The 14,419-nt window shown below is 39.7% G+C and overlaps 2 protein-coding genes across 4 annotated transcripts; one reads left to right on the top strand and one right to left on the bottom strand.

Annotated features, from left to right (window-relative positions):
• Positions 1–1,590: 1,590 nt before the first annotated feature.
• Positions 1,591–8,663, bottom strand: LOC100699784 (hydroxyacylglutathione hydrolase, mitochondrial). Of its 3 annotated transcripts, none has more exons than XM_003456370.5 (9): positions 8,505–8,663; positions 7,865–8,049; positions 5,310–5,374; positions 4,313–4,430; positions 4,121–4,229; positions 3,909–4,012; positions 3,678–3,779; positions 3,507–3,586; positions 1,591–2,349 (listed from the first exon to the last, which is right to left on the bottom strand). In XM_003456370.5, the coding sequence occupies exons 1-9, from the start codon at positions 8,569–8,571 to the stop codon at positions 2,250–2,252; spliced, it is 930 nt and encodes a 309-aa protein (XP_003456418.1). In that variant the 5' UTR covers positions 8,572–8,663; the 3' UTR covers positions 1,591–2,249. The 3 variants fall into 3 exon arrangements, with proteins under 3 accessions (XP_003456418.1, XP_005461151.1, XP_005461152.1); XM_005461094.4 differs by lacking the exon at positions 8,505–8,663 and adding an exon at positions 8,421–8,442; XM_005461095.4 differs by lacking the exon at positions 8,505–8,663 and adding an exon at positions 8,134–8,156.
• A 149-nt stretch (positions 8,664–8,812) lies between these two features.
• Positions 8,813–9,933, top strand: fahd1 (fumarylacetoacetate hydrolase domain containing 1). Its single transcript, XM_003456371.5, has one exon. It carries the CDS (start codon positions 8,977–8,979, stop codon positions 9,637–9,639), a length of 663 nt encoding a protein of 220 aa, XP_003456419.1. The 5' UTR covers positions 8,813–8,976; the 3' UTR covers positions 9,640–9,933.
• Positions 9,934–14,419: the final 4,486 nt, after the last annotated feature.

Here is a 14,419-nt window from a genome sequence, read left to right as displayed (position 1 = left end):
TGAAACTGGATGTTATGCTTCCTAAAAATATTACCTAGGGGTAGGAGATAGATGATAAAAAGTAAAGGACCCAGGACAGAGCCTTGGGGTACACCGGAATTAACTGGAGTAGATACTGATCTGTGAGGGAGCAATTGAACAAACTGTGAGCAGCCAGAGAGATAAGAAGTAAACCAGGCGAGTACTGTACCATTGATGCCAATAGATGCTAATCTGTGAAGGAGGATGCGGTGGGAGATAGTATCGAAAGCTGCTGTAAGGTCAAGGAGAATGAGGATGGATATAAGTCCAGAATCAGCTGCAAGCAGAAGATCGTTCGTGATTTTTACTAGGGCTGTTTCTGTACTGTGACATAAGTAAAGCATGAATAGGCATTTTCAGATATTATCTGACACCTTTTAGGATGGCTAATCATCATTTACTAAACAATGGATAAAGTATGGCTTTTTAATAGTCAATCCAACCTCTAGGAGCATAATATCAGCCTTGTACAATTTAATTTCAATTTAAAATGTTCTTCAGTAGCTGCCATCAAATCTAAATGGGAAGAGGACCTTAACTTTCATATCACGGATGAACTGTAGGACTCGATCCTTGGCCAAGTTCACAATATATCAGTGTGTGCTCGACACACACTCATTCAATTTAAGAATGATCGGGGGCACTTCTCCAAGGCTAAGTTGGCGCGCATATACCCAGAGGCGGACCCAACCTGTAGAAGGTGTGGGGGTGCCCCTGGTACATTACTTCATATGCACTGGTCCTGTCCTTCGTTGGCCAACTTTTGGACCTCTGTTTTCTATACAATGTCTGAAGTCCTGCTGCATCAAATTAAACCAGAGCCACTCTGTGCTATGTTTGGTGCGGGCCAGAACCTGAGGTTGCCCAACTTCAGGCTCAGAGCATTAAACTTTTCATTACTGCTGGCCAGATGAGCTATTTTACTTAAGTGGAAAGACTCTTCTTCCCCCTCATATGTGCAATGGGTAAAAGATATAATGTCCTGTACGGATTTACAAAAAATTAGATACACAGTTTGTGGGTGAAAAAACACATTTTATAAACTGTGGTTCCCTTTTCTGGACTTCTTTGAAAGGCCCACAACTATTGTTTCTGAGTAGCCCACAGATAAAGTAGGGCTACATATCCATAATGTGCCTACACATTTGTTTTTTCCCCTCATTTGCATTATTAGGACTGTGTGCTCCACATCAATCACCTACTAAATGAAACAAAATAATAATTATTTTCAAAAAATGCTACCAGACCTGCTTCTTAATACTTTCATCATATTTAGACATGAGAGAAGCTTACTTCCATGGTTTGCTATTAGACAAGATTTAGCAATTATAACCCAAAGAATCTCCCAAAATGTAACTGGAAAATTTAGATAACACCGATGAAAGCGTTCGCCAAAGGCAAACTTCTACTAATGTAATAATCCAATAATATGAGATGTATATGAGAATATAACAGTTTTAATGGCCTTATTCTGCATCAGGAATATATTTTGCTTATGACACAATTTAAATGCAAACTTTTGTGTGAACCTACTGAAACAAATGTGCTTTATTGCTTTTTCCAAATTGCTTCATGCAATAGTCCTTGAAAGATTTTACGAGCAAAACATGATTTGAGGTTTCTAACAATGCTGACACAACAGGTAGACAAGGCTGAGCTCACAGATCACTTTGATTACTCATATGTAAAGGCAGCTATGCTGTATTTTGCACATAAACAACCAAACTAGCATCTTTTAAGCAAGTGTGAAAATAAATGACATGAAGAAACATTGATACAAATCTTTGCAGGCGAAGAAATGATTACCTATTATTAAACCAACTCACAGAAAGTGTCCACGTATGCCAACATTTGTTACTCATGTGATCCTTGTCTTGTGTTAAATGTTTAAACGCTGAGTGAAACAGTAGTTTGAACATCAATATATTAAAGCATAAGACTAAATAACTTTTCTGATACATTTACAGAATGGCCATTTATTCCTTAAAACTGCCAACCAAAAAAACCCTCAAATATATCTAAAAGAATGACTTATTTATAGATTTATAGTCTAATATGTTATGCTGAACACTGTGATAGAAAAAATGGACCTTGAGTTAAAGTCAATGCAATGGATGTGCCGTTTTTCAGTTGGTTTAGAGATTAGTTGCAGGTATTTCTTTGAGTATATAATTGACAGCTTGCAGTGTTGTAAGCAGTTGAAATGCCAACTCTGGTGCACAGGTCTTTCACTCCTTGGGCACTCGGAAATGATCTTTTTCCTTCCGAAGACTTCTCATGGTCTCGATAGGGTCTGTCTGCTTCACATATTCTTGAACGGACGGCTCTCTAAATTACACATTGGGGGGGGGGAAACAGATGTAGTCAGGCAGCACTCTCACTGTAGGTACCTCAAAACAAATTATAATCCTCTGTAATTACTACTACAGTGATGTGAAAAAGAAAAATTTCACAGGACCCTGTACTAAGTAAGTGTACCCCAGGTTCAGTAGCTTGTACAACCAGCTCTAGCAGCAATAAGTAATAATTTCCTGTATGACTCAGTTTCTCACATCATTGCAGAGGAATTTCGACATACTCTCCTCTACATGACGTTGCTTCAGTTCATTGATAGTTGTGGGCATTTGTTTTTGCACAGAGCTCTTAAGGTTCCACCACAGCATTTTAATCAGGATTAAGGTCTGGACTTTGACTGGGCCATTGCAACACCTCCACTCTTTGTGGTTTCAGCAATGCTGGTATAGATTTGCTGCTGTGCGTCGTCCTGTTGCATGATCCAATTTGGGCCAAGGTTTAAGTTCTGGACAGATAACCTCACATTTGATTCTAGAATACTTTTGGACAACATGTCCAAGGTCATGTGGATCAAAACAAGCCCAAATCATCACCCCTATAACACCTCAAATATGCTGTGTTAGCGCTGTACATTATGGCCAAACATCTCCACTCCTGTGTAGTCTGCCCAAAGGGAATTGTGGTTTGTTCAGATCCAACTTTACAAAGTTTAAGCCATGCTGCCATGTTCTTTTTAGAGAGAAGAGGCTTTCTCCTGCCAACCCTTCCAAACCAGCCATACTTGTTCAGTATTTTTCTAATTGTAATGTCACAAACTTTTACATTTAACATGCTAAATTATGCCTGTCAAGTTTAAGATGGAGCTCTTTTTGTTTTCACTTTCTCTGTGCATTACAGTCTGACTGTTAGATGATCTACTCCTACTCCTGGGAAGACTTGTATTACCTTAGTTATATTAACAGACCCCTAAATGCGCCAGACCAGCAAACTGCCAAAATGTCAGCTTTTCTAGAAGTTCACACTCGCTGATCATCAGTTAATCAAGTCCATTTCATTAGCAGCATCTGGCTACTACTTACTCTCTAAATTCCTATAGAAGTACTATGGCTGTACTTAGTTTTTTACAGGACAGCATTAAGTCCTGTGAAAACTCTTTTTCACATGGCTGTTTTTAATGAAGTTATACATACTTTACTCTCATAAAGGGGTTATATGTGAATTCATCTGCCAGAGTGGACGGAATAGTTGGTTCTCCGTTGTTGCACTTCTCCTACAGACAGATAAATACACAAAATTTGCAAAGTTGTTTTAATTAATTAAGGATAAGCTGATTTGAAGTGGTTACTGTATGAATCACGTACCTTTGCCCAGGCCAACTTCTCCTGAATTACTTCATTGTCCGGTTCCACATGACGTGCAAATTTCAGATTGTTGACGGTGTACTCATGACCACAATAGACATGCTTAAACACAAACACACTAAAGTTAGTCACACACATACAGCAAAGTTAACTCATCAACTACTGAAGAATTTAAGTCTTTCCTTTTCCATCCTAAAAATCTGTAAAATGAACGCCTATGTTTGCAGTTACCGTTTCAGGAGGAAGGCGCCCCAGAATTTCTATCAAGGCTTTGTGCATCTGCTCTGCTGTACCCTCAAAAAATTTCCCACAGCCAGCCACAAACAGAGTATCCCCTGCATGGGAAAAACAGGAGTTCTTAGGGCCTTTAAGTTCACACAAAACATGTCTTTATTTACACTCGCAGTTTATCTTATATAAATGTTTAACTTAAGTAACCACACCTGTAAAGACAGCTGGTGGTTCAGTGCTGTTTTCCTTGGTCACATAGTAACAAATGTGACCAGTCGTGTGACAAGGAGTAGAAAGGCATTTAACATTGAGTGATCCAACCTGAGGAGAGAAAAACATCAGTGAGCAATCGTTCATTTGAAGCTTATAGTTGGACCACAGAGCAGAGAGTTTGATCGTCTCACTTTGAAAGTGTTGGAATGAGAAACTTTCTTTGTAATGGCATCAACTCTGTCATCCCCTCCATAGACCTTCAGACCTGGCATTAGTTTCAACATCTTCTCATTTCCACCGGCATGATCCCTAAAACAGAAAATTAGTGTGTTGGTATTACTCTTTTGTCCAATACAGGTTTAGCGGGTTCTTAGCATAAGAAGCCAAAGCAAACGTTTATCTATGAAGCGTGCATTTAGTGGGCAGTAGCGTTTAATTCCAGTAAATGCTATTCACAGCAAAAACAATCAAGACAATTTGCCAATTTCTGGGAAACATAATGACAGGAAATGGGCGGGGTGATGACGTCTTAAGTAGTAGGAGCATGTTCTGACTTCAGCATCTGATGTTTTGGGATCATGTTTGCACAGCAACACCTTTTAGGCCATCATTCCTTCTCTTGCAGGCTATTTGCACCATTACTATAGTAATGCTAGTATAATGATGCAGGTAGTTCGTGGTCTATGTTGTCAGTCAGCATCAAGCTAAACACAATGTGTGCCACAAGCTTTTCCTAGAAGCACTTTGCTAGACTGGAGAATGCTGCTGCTAAATGCAGCATGTGACCAGGTAGTAAGATGTACATCAACATGACAAAATTAAAGGAAAGCAAATCAAAGCAAACAAAATTACTTGACTCCTACTGCAGCCGTGGGTGAGAAACTGGTGGAGAAATATGTAAGCGTACCTTTTCCTAATAAAGACTTTACACATTTTGAGTAAGTACAGTACAGTAGGTAGGTTACTTTGCAGTCACAGCCTTCCAAGATCAGAGTGGACCTAATACTTTGTTCACACAGCACACTGGATGTGAACGTGGTTATATTCATGGTAATGATGATGGATATAAAATGTATCTTTTGCCTTAACAGGTACAATAAGTAATTTTTTTAGCTTACTTATTATGGAAAAATAATCTTGAAAAAAATAAATACATTCATCAATGTTATAAAATAAGCAGCAGCTTACCAGTGGTGATGGGTGGTTAGAACTGTGGTGAGTTTTACACCATGCTTTCGGACAGCTTCAACAACCTGTTCAAAGCACACACACAAAAAAAAAAAATGCTGAGTGAAGCCAAGCCAATATAACTACTTAATTTATCAATAAATATCCAACAACAATTAGTTATTAAAGGTCTTAATCAAGAACAGGAGAGAAAAAGGTGTTTGTTACAGCTTTTTATATGGGAAAATTCACAGATTTGGGCCCTACTACTAATTTAGTAGGGCCAGTCAGGGTTCTTGGATTTAGGACTTGCTGAAAACATCAAATTGGTACTTCTTCCTCACACGCTAGTTTTAAATGTAGTAATGACCAAATACTTGATATTCTCTGCGTTAATATTACAAATACCTTTGACTTGATAGTAGACTTTCAAACTAGGCAGATTCTGTATATAGTTGAAAGGAGGTTGGTCTTCTTCCAAACTGAGGACTACTGTGTAGTTGGAAAGTCATGTCTGTCCTTCACTACATATTATTATAGTGCCCAAACAAAGTTCTGGCAGATAAAAATGCACATCATATCAAATTTCATTCTCAGTATTCTCTGAATAAAAAGATTGGATGCATTTTCCTGCAACAGTTACAGTATTCTATCCAGTTCATACTTAACCTTTTCTCACATACACACTAACCTCAAACTGATATAAGGTACTCTGCACCTTTCTGCAAACTGTCCTGAAAGTAGACACCTCCCATACAAAAATAATGAAATAAAAATAGTAAAATAAATAAATAAATAAATACATAAATAAGAAGAAATCAAACACGCTTGGATAGAATTACGTAGTGTTTTCAATAGTCTAGGGTTATGTTTTGACATTATACCCAACAATAATGATAACAACAACAACAACAACAACAACAACAACAAGAAAAATACATTGTTGTTGTTGTTAAGTCCACAATATCACCAGCAAAATGCAGAGTGGATTCTCTCAGAGTTATGATGCTGAACATTATATGTATTCTTATTGATGAATGACTATTTCAACCCTTATAAACTGTTTGTATTTCAAGCCTTCAGAATATGGTTGGGGTCAGTTTTGACTCATGCTAAGAACTGGTATAAATGTTTATACAACATTTTGAACTACAGATTATATAAATAGACTATGTGTAAATAGCATATCTGACATAAATAATTGGATGATTAATGCTTAATTAATGTTTCAGAGACCAGATAGTGTATTTTTGAGATTTACAAGATTCATTTTTAGTGAAAAAATTTAATACATGAAAGCAGGAGAGAAATTATGATTTTATTATATTCTACTCAAAGTGAAAATTGAAATGACCTCAACTTTTGGGATTTATTATGTAACAATGCAAAACTATTACAACTGTTAAACACCGCCCTTTGATATGTCATAAAAAAAAATCCTTGTAACTGCAGTCTATAACAATATCTATAATAATTCAATAACTTGCTCATTGCAAACTAATGTGTGTATTCAGGGCAGTGGTAGGACACCTTGCATGTGTGGAACTTGCGCAAGTGTTTCCCACACTCACCTAAATGCCAGGTATCTTTATAATCTTGCTGAAAGGCAATGATCCTAATACTTCTAACCATTGCACCATCATGCTGACTTATTTCAAATCTCATGTCTGTGTCAAGACACCATCCCTCAAGGCACTCACTGACATCTATATAACCTCTCGTGCACTGTTTGGAGATCCCTCCACCTCAAAGACCAGCTGATACTGGTCTCCCTGGGAACTTGGGCAAATGTAGTGAGGACGTAGACCATCTACGTGACAGTGTCAAGGTCCCCCTTGACGTCTGTCACCTCTGTCCCATAAAAAATAAAGAAGGAAAAAACCCCACACAGGCATGACTTGCACAAAAGATTCCCTAAAACCACTTTTTTTTTTTTTTTTTATTTGACCCACACTGGTAGATCTAAAAAGCACATTTCATCACAAACAGCCTCAGTTTACAAAAGATTGTAGCACCTGTACAGCAGTATAAGATTTTGGATCATTTTAGTAATAATCATAAAGTCAGTCAGAAAAACAAAAACAAAACAAAAAAAGTGTCTAAACTATTTCGCACACTTCCTCTCATTTAAATGGAGCAACTACTACAGTACTCTGTGTAGTAAATACTTAATTTAACTTGGTTATTCCTCACATACACACTAACCTCAGGTGAACTGGCAGCAGGTACAATTGCACCTTGAATGAACTGCAAACTGTCCTGTAACTAGACACTTCCTCAGATATCATATCATATAATAATTATAATAATAATGATAATAGTAACAACAACAACAACAACAACAACAACAACAACAATAATAATACTTTCAGGCTAAAAATTTAAAAAATAAATAAAAGAAAAAACAAAAAGAAAACTGCGTTGCTATCAAATGTTTTTAAAAGGACACAATTTTGAGCTGAATAGTGTGTAAAGGTTAACACAATCACTTGTAGGTAGACTTTCTGCATTGGTGTTAAAGTGTTGTCAACTGGTTTATATAACATTACTTAATAGGATACAGTGACTGAACAGACCTTAATTGGCTCCACGGGGTCTACAATAGCTGCTTCTCTGGAGTCCACATCGATCAGTAGGTACATGTAGTTGTCAGACAGCGCAGGGAGCAGTTCAATCTTCATGTTTGCTTGCTCCACCAGATTAGATTTCCTGACCACGCTGTGAAGGAGGGCGGCTGCCTGGGCCTTGACTTCCACCGGAGCTTCATGAAGGGATAAAAGTCAATATTTAACACCGAGCCACATCAGGAAGAAATCAGGACAGTTTAACTTCTAGTCCCCTGTACCTCTGTAATATATTCACATACTCCTTGCCTTATATTCGTTTCATGCCACAAACGCGAGAAACTTAAGACACACCTCACCGCCCCGCTGGACAAGTGAACGCCACACTTTAACACGCTTCGGTGTTGGATTTTTTTGTGGGCACATTAATTAATTACACCGATATGACTGTCATAGAGGAGGTTATATAATAGGAAGTAGGTATGAGCTCAGACAGTTCGGCTGTGCTCATGTGACAACTCCCATCTTAAGACGACAAAACATAAACATACGAACAAACGCCACCTACCTACCCACCTAACGGCAGCGAAGCGAGCGAAAAATACGCTAAACCTTCGCGGGCTGAAAATGAGAGAAAACCGTGTGGACGTACCGAATTTTAAGGCTGTCGCAGCTCCTATTAGAGTGCAGGCACTCCCTACTAGTGACTTGAGTAACATAACAACAGTAGCTAAGTCTTATCACGTTTGTGTAAACCAGAAAAGTTTGGTTTTGGTTCAGTTCCGCCTCCGCTCCCTTTGACCTTTGCCCTCCAAGGCTCCGCCAATCAAGTCTCGGGTAGATAGATCGAGAATAATCTGTTAAAACACGTGACTGATTTACTTTTTTACGTAATTCTGCACAAGAGTAGTTAAATAAAGTTAGTAAGTGGTTTTGTTTTTACATTTTAGTCCCGCTAATTTTCTCAAATAAGATAGCATTGATTCGACTTTTGCGCTCTGCGCATGTCCCTTCAGGCTTGCCGTAGGTTGATTTTCCGGAGCGGTCAAACGGTGTCGGTCAAAGTTTGGTTACACTCGTGCTGACTGCTTCAAGGCAGCCGAAACCGCGCACGGTTCTCCACGATGACAGCACGGAATATTTCTCGGTTCTGGGAATGGGGGAGGAAGATCATTTGCGTTGGGAGAAACTATGCGGATCACGCCAAAGAGCTGAAAAACGCGATTCCTAAGGAGCCTGTCTTGTTCCTGAAGCCTCCTACTGCATATGTGAGAGAGGGCTCGCCTATCTTGGTGCCCCTTTACAGCAGTAATCTGCACCATGAAGTGGAGCTGGGGGTGGTGATCGGGAAAGGGGGCACGGCCATCTCGCAGTCCGCCGCTATGGAGCATGTTGCGGGTTATGCTCTGTGCTTGGACATGACAGCCCGAGACATCCAGGACGAGTGCAAGTCCAAAGGTCTGCCCTGGACCATGGCCAAGGCTTTCAACACCTCCTGTCCGGTCAGCGAGTTCATCCCCAAAGAGCGCATCCCTGACCCGGGGAAGGTCAACCTGTGGCTGAAAGTAAATGATCAGCTTCGACAGAGCGGCTGCACCTCTCAGATGATCTTCTCCGTCCCGTATCTCATCAGCTACATCAGCGACTTCATCACCTTGGAGGAAGGGGATCTCATCCTGACCGGGACCCCTAAAGGAGTCTCCGCCGTGCAGGAGCACGATGAGCTGCAGGCTGGGATCGAGGACATTGTTACGATGAGCTTTAGAGTAGACAGACAAGAACATTAGCGGAAAAATGGACTTAACTGAGGCAGAGGAGATAAAGACTCGTGAGGAGAAGGTGCTTCAATCTTTTTTAAAATCTTTGCGCATCAGCAGATGGCAGTGCTGTGCCACCGAGACTGTATTTCTGATCAATTCTTGCTGCCTTGCCCAGCATTTTAGAAGGGCCGAAGTACAACACACAGTTTCGTGACACCGTTTGAGCAAAATCAGGGCAACTATAATCTATTTTACTGTATTTTAGCCATGATATAAAAAACATATTCATCACACAGTGTCACTCTTTCATCAGACTATGAAGTCATTTATAGTATTACAATTAAAGGTGCAATGATGTAAAAAAAAAAAAAACAACCAAAAAACTAAACTAAAATGAGCATTAGATCATTACATTTTTGTAATTTATTATTCTTTTTTAATCATCTGCTGTAAAAAAATAAAAGGATTGCAGAAACTTGAAAACAGCACCTTGTATTCTCCTTTTTGAGAAACTTCATATTTTTCAGAAAACAGTAAATAAAAACAAGTCCTCTATTTAAAAAAAAAAAACTTGTTATTGGTAATTTCTGACAGTTTATATCAGTATTCATCTTTTTATAAATGCATTAAAGTTCAAATAGTATTCTCAGCGCAGATGTGATTTATGTATAACCACATAGATGTTTTTATGTTAGTGTTGAAAAAGTGTCTCTTCTTAATCTTGTACACCAGATGTTTGAAACACACTCAAAATACTTAAAAACAATCACTTCAAAATGTTGATATAAAAGTTGATTTTTTTCCACAATAATTAGTGGCATTGCTTTTGTGCCCAGTGGGTTATATAGTAAAATCTAAAATTACAATAATAACAGTAAGATACAGATAAAGTTAAGAAAACATTCCTTACATTATAGTGTAGATGTAAATGTTATGAAAGACCATGAGTTTTACCAAAAAAAATCCTTATGGTTCATTTAAATATTAAAGTTTTAATATATGTAAGGAATTATTAAAATTTAGAGACGCTTATGGGTTGAAAAGGTGTGTTGTCCTCAGAAAAATTCAGTTTGAAAAAACCTGTTTGATTAGCACAGGAGCAGCTCCATAGTAGCAGTTTACACATTTACCCAACGAGTGAAAAATCCTTCTACAATCCCAGGAGAAGAGACAAATCCCTTTTGGGTTGCATCAGGAAAGGCATCCGGAGTTAAAAAAAAAATACATCTGCCAAATCAAACATGTGGAGCTACCCACTGTGGCGCCCCCTGTGAATAAGGGAGCAGCTGAAAGTAACATCAGATTTGTCACTGCGGGAGTTTGAAATACAGGTTTCACTACCCAGCTGTTCTTAATTTAGGAACATGGCTACACTTACCGGCCAGTTCAGTACGTACTGTAGCTACCTGCTTTTGCCTTTAGAAGTGCTTTAATTCTTCATGACACAGACTCAACAAGGTGCTGGAAACATCCTCAGAGATTTTGGCCCATATTGACATGACAGCATCACACAGCTGCTGCAGATTTGTTGGCTGCACATCTATGATGAGAATCTCCTGTCTCACCACATCCTAAAGAGACTCTATTGGACTGAGATCAGCTGACTGTGGAGGCCATTTGAGCATTTGAACTCACTGTCATGTCACAACCTGAACTGCCAGGATGGATCTGTGCTTTGGGTGTTCAGAGACGCTCTTTTGCATACCTTAGTTGTAACAAGTGGTTATTTGATTTGGTGTTGCCTTCATTTTGGCTTGAAGCAGTCTTCAAGCCAATTCTTCTCTGACCTCTGGCATTAACAAAGTAACAAGTTTTTACCCAGAGCACTGATGCTCACTGGATATTTTCTCTTTTTCGCGTCTTTCTCTGTGAACCATAGAGATGGTTATGCGGGAAAATCCCAGTAGATCAGCAGTTTCTGAAATACTCTGGCAACCACGTCACAGTCAAAGTCACTTAAAGTCACCTTTCTTCTCAATTTTCATGCTCAGTTTGAACTTCAGCAGCTTTCTTGTCCATGTCTGCAACCCTAAATGCACCCAGGTGCTGTCATGTAATTGGCTGATTCAGTAAAAAGGACTAGATTTTACAGTCCCTGATAATGCATTGCTTTAGATGGAGAGACTCTTGATGGATGGCTGTTATGAGGAAAGGCAGCCCAGAAACTTTGCCAGCAGCACACATCGTTGTGTGCCTCAACTTTCGGTCTTTTACCCAGGCTAATCTGCTATTTTCCTTCCTTGGTTAGGTTTAGGGATTAGAGATCGATCTAGATTATCATTTTAAATTGGGACACATCATCAGTATCATCATCACCTTGGATTCATCGGGTGTTTCGGCCATTATCACTAGACACCCTCATCCAAGGAGGCCCTGCCAGGGTTGATCAGGCCCTGGAGTGTGTCACTGGTTTATGTTAAATTGTTATTTCTCTTCTTCTTTCTTCTCCTACAGTTTATTTTCTATCTATTCACTGCAACTGAGAAATAATACTTGCCTCTTTAGCATTTATGGAGCCCAACTTCTTCAAAGGGATAGAAAAGGTGATAGAGAGAAGTAAGACAAAAGGGACAAGATAGGAGAGACCAGAGAGGAGAGCCAGAAGGGGGACGCCCGATCTGGCTTCCCACACCTTCCCGCCGGATCGGGCTGTACGCTCTAACTCCCCACTGCCTCCCAGAAAAGGGAAGAAGAGCAGAATATTTCTTTTTTCTCGTGGTTAGCTGACTGCCTTAGCCGCCCAAGTGATGCCAGCCCTTTTTAACCATAGCCAGTGACTGGTCCTCTCAGCAGTGTTAGCTAGTTCTCTTAGATATTTGCATTAACAAGCAGCTTAACAGGTATAACTAACAAAGCGTTCGTTAAACAAGTGTATTTTGCTGCTTATTAAACCAGCCGAGATGTATTTCCTTCCGAATGTTTAATAGCGTCACACCTAAATACTGCATTTGATACTTTCTTTGATTTGCTTTAAACAATCTGAGACACATAAAAGAGCGCCTCCATTAACCGAGATTATCAGCTGTGGTATTTCTGCACATCCAGTGTAATTTTGACTTCTAGGATGTCAACCTTCACCGTACCCTGATAGTTCTTGGACTTTTAAACTTCTCTTCCAGGTTCAGAGACAATTCTCCCACAGGCTTCTCTGTTTTCAGGATCAATCAGAGCCTCCATCAGCCCATCCCAGGCCAATCTGCCGTAACCTGAGTCTGTATACATCATCTTCCCACACCTGTAGGGCATGTTGTCTGCAACACTCTTAGTGCCAAGCCCTGGCCTGCAGGGAACTCTGGGGTTATGTATGTCTGTCATTAGAACAGTTATGACAGATTCAATTAGATTCAGGAGCTGGGAAATGTTTCCATGGCCCCTTTTTTTCCTCATCACAGGGTTAGTATGCTGTGTGCTCACAGGTGTCGTCTTTTATGAGGTATGAATCATACTATTCATTGTCCCCGTGTGACTGCAGGTATTAAAGCCTCACAGGTTTTTAACAGCGGCTTCAAAGCTGGAGCTCAGCTCTGGTTTAACATTCAGCACATAAACCAGCACCGTGTCAACGAGCAAGAGCCTGAGAAGGTATTTTTGACGCTTTGAGCAGGGATTACATGAGGACCACAGTCTTTCGATTCAGCACACCATAACAGTGACATCACTCATGATGTCAGCCCAGGTGGTAACTGAGTCTTATGAACAGAGTCGATCAGAGTACATTTTCAGAGAGCGGCTGGTGTGCATTTAGTATCTGAGAATTGTTATGTGGTCGTGTGGTGATTAGCACTACAGGCTCACAGTGAGGCTAGTGCCTGCTCGGATTTTCTGTGTGGAGTTTGCATGTTCTCCCTGTGCCTGTGTGGGTTCTTTCCAGATACTCCAGCTTCCTCCGGCAGTCCAAAGATGTGCACATTAGGTCAAGTGGTGTTTCAAATTGGTGATAGGTGTGATTGTGAATGGCTGTCTGTCTCTTTGTGATAGGTTAGTGACATGTGCAGGTGTACCCTGCCTCTCGCCCTATGACAGCTGGGATAGGCTCCAGCCCAAACATGACCCTGAAATGGGTAAAAAAAAATGGATTGACAGAAATGTTATACACAGTCCCTTGAAGGGTTTTACTGGAAGAAAAGCAAAGGAGAAGGTTACAGTGAACTTCATAGACAGAGCAAACAGTCCTCAGCCTGTGGATTTAACACATTTTGTAACGTAATGTAATCCCAGCCTGACTCAGTGTTGATGAGTTTAGGGCTTTTGTAGAATTTGGGACCAGCGATGTGCTATGTATAAAAATCTAAACTCAGAAAGTGCCAGCATTTTTGAACACTTCCTCATCTAGAGATTATCACAATGCGAGAACAAACAACCGCATATTGTGTCTGAAAACAGAGGTTCACAAAAAGACTACAGGGTAGAATAACTTGGCAGGATGTGGCTGGCTGAATCTGAGACATGTTAAATCTATTGTAACATGCCATTTATGGCATATTCTGGCAGACTTGTTTCAACATTTGTTAGTAGCCATCAGCTCATCGCTAGACTTAGTGCCGAGGTATCATCTTGCTTGAGGTAATTGTGTCAAATGAAAAACAATGTGAACATGAATACAGGCTTGAACATGTGCCTATTCTTTAATGGTTCACTGAAGGGAAACTGAACTCTTTTCAGTTTGATTTATAGTAGTGTTTAATATCAGTTTAAATCAGCATCCAGCCTCTGTTTTAGTGACTATACAGTGTAATGCAGGAATGCTGCAGCGTTGAGTCTAACTGAAAAACAACTATAAAATTTTAAATAAGACGTTGGACTGTCC

This window comes from Oreochromis niloticus, linkage group LG4 (genome assembly GCF_001858045.2).
Source record: "Oreochromis niloticus isolate F11D_XX linkage group LG4, O_niloticus_UMD_NMBU, whole genome shotgun sequence".
NCBI lineage: Eukaryota > Metazoa > Chordata > Actinopteri > Cichliformes > Cichlidae > Oreochromis > Oreochromis niloticus.
This window is presented reverse-complemented; position numbering and strand designations above follow the sequence as displayed.

Excerpts from the sequence above, each read along its gene's own strand:
- fahd1 (XM_003456371.5), top strand. The coding sequence starts at position 8,977 with ATGACAGCACGGAATATTTCTCGGTTCTGGGAATGGGGGAGGAAGATC.
- LOC100699784 (XM_003456370.5), bottom strand. The coding sequence starts at position 8,571 with ATGTTACTCAAGTCACTAGTAGGGAGTGCCTGCACTCTAATAGGAGCT. Across the intron at positions 4,431-5,309 it reads CTAACCACCCATCACCACTG|GGATCATGCCGGTGGAAATG; the intron begins GTAAGCTGCTGC and ends TTTCTGTTTTAG. Across the intron at positions 4,013-4,120 it reads ACCACCAGCTGTCTTTACAG|GGGATACTCTGTTTGTGGCT; the intron begins GTGTGGTTACTT and ends TTTCCCATGCAG.